This window comes from Corvus hawaiiensis, chromosome 2, assembly GCF_020740725.1.
Source record: "Corvus hawaiiensis isolate bCorHaw1 chromosome 2, bCorHaw1.pri.cur, whole genome shotgun sequence".
NCBI classification, from domain to species: Eukaryota; Metazoa; Chordata; class Aves; order Passeriformes; family Corvidae; genus Corvus; species Corvus hawaiiensis.
The window spans coordinates 82,060,011-82,067,807 of record NC_063214.1 but is presented as its reverse complement, the minus strand read 5'-3'; the positions used below and the strand labels follow the sequence as shown (position 1 = coordinate 82,067,807).

Here is a 7,797-nt window from a genome sequence, read left to right as displayed (position 1 = left end):
ATGGCAGACCAGAAATCATTTCAGAGACAAGTCTGCCTGGCTTAAATTGGCACAGAATGGGAAGCAAGATCACTGCCTTCCCTCTGTGCTTTCCATTTTCCCTCTGCCCTTTGAGAAACAGTCTTTAATAATTTAAATCAGTTTTATGCCACCATGGAGCTTGATTTGAAAAACTAAAACAAAACAAAATAACACCCCTGCCAAAAAACAACCCTCCAAAAACTGAAACGAAAACATTTATACTAATTTTATACTCTGATGACTCCAAGAGAATAAAATCATATTCAGGGAACAATCTGTCAGGTTATTGGAGCATCAGGTTCTGAGATCTGTAACTAAACCTAATATCTTTTGGCTTTCATGATGGCAGAACAGCATCTCTGTTTCATGAGCATGAAACACTGATTAGCTCACATTAATGAAGATAATATATGGATATGGTTTTACTTTCTGGAATGTTTAGACTAGTTCAAAGGTTTGCAAAATCTAAGCCCAAACTCCCTCTAGCTCTCTAAATGTGTGCTTCCTACACCTGAAGATTTGCAGATAAGCAGTAATTGTCTTCTTCAATGAAGGAGGCTAAACAAAGAAAGAGTAAAATTAATGACTATCAAAATTAAATGTAAATGAGAGGAGAGGGTGAAATTATATATTTCAGTGGAGTTATCTAGGTCAGACTGGGTACGTTAGCAAATCCTCATTTCCTCTCACTACTATGCCTTCTCAAACGTGAAACATTTTCTCCAGCGACAAAAGGTTTAGCTGAAAGCGTTTGTTCCGACAAACCAATTAAAACTAAACATCTGATTTTTGTAAAGCCTTAAGGAGATTTCTGCAAACATGGCATCTGAATGCACCAGCAATTTTACTGCTCAGCCCAGCCCCGCAGACCGATTGACAAGCTGCAAGGATGAAGATTTCTTACAGGTGAAACTCTATCTCTTGGTCCCTTACAGCCTAATCTTCCTGGTGTGCTTCCCAGGGAACATTGTGACAATTTTTGTTTACTGTGTTAAGATGAGGCCCTGGAAAAGCAGCACCATCATTATGTTAAACCTGGCTATCACTGACCTATTGTATGTAGTCACGCTTCCTTTCTTTATACACTACTACGTTAATGGAAATAACTGGATTTTTGGAGACTTCATGTGCAAGTTTATTCAATTTTGTTTCTACTTCAACATGTACAGTGGTATAATCTTCCTTAGCTGCTTCAGCATATTCCGCTTTTTGGTAGTTGTGCACCCCATGAAATGCCTTTTTCTTCGGAAGCGGAGATGGGCAGTGGTGACTTGCGCAGTCGTTTGGATGATTTCCCTTGTGGCCCTCAGCCCCGTGGCCATCCTGATTGCCCCAAGTCACAGGCAGAACAAGACCATCTGCCCAGACCTGGTTGCTGCTGAGGACTTTGACACCAGTCACTGGTACAACTGGGCACTGACTGTGTTTGCCTTCTTCTTGCCCTTGCTGACGGTGACTCTGTGCTACGTGCTCATCATTTGCATCTTGGCCACCGGGCCCCACACACAGGCTTGCTACAAACAGAAGGCTCGCAGACTCACTGTTCTCCTCTTGGTGGTCTTCTACGTGTGCTTCCTCCCCTTCCATGTCTTTCGAGGGATTCGTCTGGAGCTCCAAGTACAACCAGTTAGCTGCCACTTGAAGAAAACAATTCTTTTTATGTTTATTATAACTAAATCTTTAGCAGCTTTAAATACTTTTGGAAATTTGCTGCTCTATGTAGTGTCAGGAGATAAATTCCAGCAGGCGATCGTCTCCCTCTTCAAATTTTGGACAAACAAGAGTTTGAAGTAAAAGAGGTTGATGCCATTTAACATGTATGGTGGAAGGATCAAACCCTGCCCTCAACCAGCCAGGCACAACCTGCTTGCCATCAGAGTACTCAGGTTAACCCAGCCACTGCCAAAGGAGAGTTAATCTGTTCTGAGCTACAAATCAATCATCAAAAGAGAAAATTTATTATTAAAAATAAAAAGTTTTAAATAAAATACTAATAAATTAAGTGTGAAACTTCTCTGAAATGTTTCTGCGTTTGCTTCCTGAATCCTTGATAGCTCTTTTGGAGAATGGCCAGTTCCAGAAAAAAATACTAGCATTTTAGTGACAGATACAGATTCAGGATGAGAGTAATCTTAAATTAATTTTATTAACTTAAAAGGTAAGTGTCTAGTCTAAGCTAAGGATCTGTCTTTCCTATCTTCCTAAGGCATGGAGAGGGGTAATACCCTCTAGAAATCAAAATCTGTCTTAGGCCTGTAGGAGGTTCATCTTACCTCCCTGGAGACATTGACAAGGTAGATGTATGCATATAGCTAATCAGCTTGTACTAATTTTATAATTTTCCATTATAATGGAAAGAAATAAGCAGGTTTAGAGTGTGATTCACTGAATTATTCTGGATGTCTGCATTTGGACAAGATGAATCATGACCTAGAAGTGCCTGTTTCTCTCCACTGGCCATAAAAGGTAAGTAGATCAGACACAGACTCGAATGTTTGTGCCTGCTTTCAAAGAGCTGAGGCACAGTCTAGTACTGACTGGGATGGATCACTCTCCAGAGGTGGATAGAAGTGCAGCTTACACAGTAAGACCCCATTCAGTGCCTTTAGTGATTGCCTGAAGTGTAATGGTGGGGTAATACAAGATCAGTCTTATAAGGGTTTTCCACATTACTGATACAGAATCCATGGAATCATAGGGCAGTTTTTCTTGGAAGGGACCTTTAAAGGCCTTTGAGTCCAGTCCCCCTGCAATGAGCAGGGACATCTTCAACTGGACCAGGTTGCTCAGAGCCATGTCCAACCCGATCTTGAATGTTTCCAGGGATGGGACATCCACCCTCATCGTAAAAAATTTCTTCCTTATATCTAGTCTGAAACTGCCCTATTATTAGGTTTTAAACCATTACTCCTTTTCCTGTAGGTAAAGGCCCTACTAAAAATATCTCCGGATTTTTCTTATAAGCCCCCTTTAAGCATTGAAAGGCTGCAATCAGGTCTTCTTGAGCTTTCTCTACTACAGGCTGAACAATCCCAACTTTCTCAGCCTTTCCTCATAGGAGAGGTGTTCCAGCCCTCTGATCATCTTTGTGGCCTACCTCTGGACTCTCTCCAATGTTCTTATGTTGGGGCCCCAGACCTGGACACAGCGCTCCAGGTGGGGTCTCATGAGAGTGGAGCAGAGGGGCAGAATCTCCTCCCTCGCCCTGCTGGCCACACTTCTTTTGATGCAGCCCAGGATATGGTTGGCTGTGAGCATACATTGCTGGCTTGTTTTTCATTCACCAGTACCACCAAGTCCTTCTCCACAATTCATAGATAATTGAAATACTTTTTGCCTTTCATTATTCAGGGAAGCTCTGCTTGGTCACACCAAGTAAGCAACAGCTTTGGGTAATAACATGTATGACAGGCAATATGGGCTGTCTCACAGGGGAGAAAATAGACTTGTAGGGAAGTATTCAAGTATTGTGAGTCCAATACTTGAAGATATATTTAGAGAGGTCCCAGTACCAGCTGAGGTACCCCAGCCAACAGCAATACAAAAATATTAGCAACATTATATTGAGAGCCCAAAAGTATGATCACAGAGTGAATCCTCCAATACATTTTTATAACAGCCTTATTTCATGTTTCATTACTTTTTCTCTCTACTCCAAAATGTCCATTAATCAATGGGAACACATGCTGCCTCAAGGCTCTCATGCAACCCTTCTCCTTATCCAACCCTTCTATGCATGGGCTGGTTGGTCTTCAAGTGACCACCAGACCAAGACCACTAGAGCACCATCCACATTAAACATATGCCTGAGCGACTGGCAGACAGCTTGTGACTCCCCTGTGGCATAGGGAACCCATTTGCTGCCTATATCACAGCCAGCTTGGGAAGAACAACAGCAAACAGAAAACAGCAGGCTTGCTTAGGGAGTGAGAGGAGATAAGAAACCATCCCTGACACAGGATGGAGCAAGATGGGGAAAGGAACAACAGCATTTCTCTGGAGTAGAGTAGAAGATGGCTTGTGAAAAAAATGTTCTGTCAGAAATCAGAGGAGGAAGACATTTTGCTCCCAAAGTAGGCCATTGCATTTTAATCCACCCTTAGCTACTCATCAAGGTAACTTCAAAAACTTCGGCACAGCACTCCATGATTTCCCCTGAGACCACCATCCAGCCTCCCACAACATGTGCTGCATTGGTTTTGACAGTCTCCAAGGAGCAGCTCCTCCTTCTCCACTACACTTGTATTTCTGCTCTCAACCACTTGCTCCTGAGACACCAGAGGCAGCAGATCCACCATGAGAAGGCAATGATGAACATGGCATTTTATCTGGTTTTTTCATTTTAAGTTATTCTATCAAAAGACCACCAGGTTCTTTTTTAAGGAAAATCAGGCTTATACACTATCTTTTAAGCTGCTACTGCACAACAACACCTAAGTTTTATTAACCCCAATTGAGTCCTACCTTAATATCTACAGCAGGGAGTCTGGTTCTTCTGGTGTTTGAGACAGAAAAGGAACTGCCCCTGGTTTTGCAACAATATGTTGGCAGGTTTTGCTTTCAACTTTGAATGAAGCTCTGTATCAGTCCCCCTTCAGCTCTACTTGATGTTTTCTGGATAAACTACTCAGCACACTCATTTGTTCGTACATCCTTGCTATGTACTCTTCTTTAAATGGAAGATGTCTGGAACATCTTCCAGGGATGGGGCATCCACAGCTTTGTGAACCTTTTTACACAGACAAGGGAGAAACCCTTTCAAAGAGAAACCCAGGTGGTGCTTCAACATGGCAGTGGCAGATTGTTGCCATACCTTGATACTTAGATTTTTGGCATACCCTGATAGCAATATGAGGCTCCGGGACCTCGCCACAGTGCCACTGAGGAAGAGGACAAGGCTAGTTTTGCCAGGTGTACAAACTTCATTGGATCCCTACCTCTAAGGAGATAGAAATGTCCATTTTAAGAATGCTTAAACAGCCCAGCAGACAGTCCAAGCCTACCTAATGAAATGCCCTGTACTTTCCAACAGACATATATGTGCGTCACGTGTGGGAGTGCAGAAGGGACAATGAAAGGGGGAGGGGAGGAAAACCCATATCAACCTTGGTGATACCCTCCTTTTCTCTGAGTGAATATGATGCACACACACACACACACAGACTTTCCTTTTGCTTCCTTAATATTGTTTTCATTTTTCTCTGGCAGCTTGTGCTCTACCTCTACAGACCCCACAAAGGCAGGACATACAGGTCCACCTGCCCAGCACAGCTGTGGGGAGGGAAGGCCCAGCACACAAAGACTTTGTAGACCAAACCACAAAACCAAGTCAGATGGTTACATTTGGTTTAGAAGTGTAACCACACAAGGAAGGACATACAAAATGCTCTTTGGTCCTGCATCAGAGGTGGAGGACAAGAAGCTTATGCCAATTTATCAACTGTGTCCATTCCCAAGGAGTAAACCTGAACCTCAGATAAAGATACCATTATACAAGCACTGTATTGAAAAACTATGACTGCCAGTAACCTTTCCTCCTCTGTATGTACAAATCCAATGCAAATAGCCACCTAGAATTTCCCCACAGATCCATCAGCGGATTTCCACTTTATGGAACCACCTACCCAAACATCAACCTCAGTGGCTGCTCATGGGTTTGCATATGCAAACCCTGAGGGATGGAGACAGGGATGACTTAACTAAAGAAAGCACATGCACTAGGTTGAGAACATTAGCACAAATTTGCCACAGGCATTGGCACAGGCATTCAGGCACTAGCCACAAATTATGTTGAAATTTTGAACCTCTTGTCTAAAGCCTTCCCAAATTTCTGTGGTATGTTGTGCCAGGATGACAGGGATGGTGACAACACCAAAATAAAATATTAGAATATGGACCTTTAGAGGCCATCTAGTCTAACCTGCCATGAGCAGGGACACCTCCCACTAGACCAGGTCCACAACCTTCTTAGGCTGGGAGCCGCAGAGCTGGATGCAACACTCCAGGTGGGGTCTCATGGGAGTGGAGTAGAGGGGGAGAATCACCTCCCTGATCCTGCTGGCCACAGTCTTTTTTGTGCAGCCCAGGATATATTAGGGTTTCTGGACTGCCAGCTCACATTGCCAGGTCATGCTTAGCCTCTCAACAACCAGTACACCTGAATCTTTCTCAGCAGGGCTGCTCTCAATACCTTCAACCTGGAGGCTGCCTCAACCCAGGTACAGCATCTTGCACTTGGTCCAGTTGAAACTCGAGGTTCCCATGGGCCCAATTCTTGAGACTGTAAATAAATAATGGTTTCATAATAGTAGCAGAAAATGAGAGTATTGGGGATTTCTGGATTTTACGTAATTCTACCAGGGGACGTACCGTGGACAATCACACCAGTCTGCATCATTTATTCTCATTGCTGCATATCACAATCACAACAGAAGGTTTTGTTCCTACAGATCTCTGGAAGTGCCTTGAGCAGGCCTTAAGAAAGCAGCCTGTTTTGCCCACTCTTCTGATCAGTTGGGCAATTTCTCACCAGAGGTAGGGAAACATGGGAGCAACAGGCCAAATGGCTCATTTGTACCATTGTGTTTCTCCTTCACTACCCACAGAGGGATTGAATTGAGTACATCAGCAGTGATGCTCTGGCTCATCCCCAAAGCCATCGGGGCTGACGACCACTGCAAACACAGAGGAACAAAACTTCTGCAAGAATCGCCAGTGCAAACCAAAACTCCTTGTCCTGAGCAAATGTAGGTATCTGATTTTCACGATGGCTCTGGTACCTTGGCCCCAGAGAGGGGTGGGGATTCAGAGATATTCCCATGACTTGCTTTTCATGTTGCCTCAATCCAGTTCCAAAGACAACATCCCTCCTTTCCCGCCCAGCTATGACCACATGTTGGAGATCGGGGGCTGGACTTTAGGCACAGAGATGCCGGTGTTTTGGGAGTGTATTGTGGAAGGTGGACACGTAGAGCTAGGAAGGGTGGCATGTAGGGATGTGCCAGAACTCACCACTCCTTGGGGGTTCCCAGTAATGTCCCTTTGGGGAAAGCTGTAGAGGTTTGAGAGCTTCCTCTTACCTGCCCTTCCTTTTATGTGTGATGGAGAAACAAGCCTGTAACAGGGAAAGTCTTTCTTTCTCACTCCTACCTCAAAAAGAAGTACAACAACAGCAAAATCTTTTCCTTATGTGAATTGAAATGTGCATGTGGAAAACCAGGGCTGATTTATGCCATTGGGGGTCTTCTCTGGAAGGGGCTGATATTGCTGTGCAGCTCAGCTGGGGCTGGGGACATCCTGATGCTGTAGTTTGAGCACAAGAGGGAGGGACAGTTTGGCTGTGAGCCCAGGATAAAAAGCTGGGATGGTGCTGTTGATTCACCAACAAATCAGTGCCAGACAAGCACAAAGACTTGTTCTGATCCTGGAGCTGAGTGACCCTCCCATGTAACCAGAGAGAGTCACTGCATCTCCCCCTAATTATTTCCCCTGCCACATTTTATCCTCTTAGAATTACAAGCTCTTTGGGGCAGATGTCTTAGTGAGTATTTGCACAGCAGGACCTGAATCCCGAATGGGCCCTCCTGGCATTATGAAAATTCAATCAAGGGCTTCAGCCATAAAAATGTAAACGATGTAGCTATTTATCATTTGTGTGCATAGAGACACATAAACACACATATGCAGACACAAATGTATGGGGAAGGAGTGCCTAGTGCAAAAATACAACTCTTCTAAAATAACGGCACTATGTTGTGCCTAAAACTCTTCCTCCGG

General features: G+C 44.0%; 1 protein-coding gene across 1 annotated transcript; it reads left to right on the top strand.

Annotated features, from left to right (window-relative positions):
- The first annotated feature begins 840 nt into the window (after positions 1-840).
- LOC125316843 (2-oxoglutarate receptor 1-like) lies at positions 841-1,815 on the top strand. Its single transcript, XM_048286170.1, has one exon. The coding sequence runs from the start codon at positions 841-843 to the stop codon at positions 1,813-1,815; it is 975 nt and encodes a 324-aa protein (XP_048142127.1).
- Positions 1,816-7,797: the final 5,982 nt, after the last annotated feature.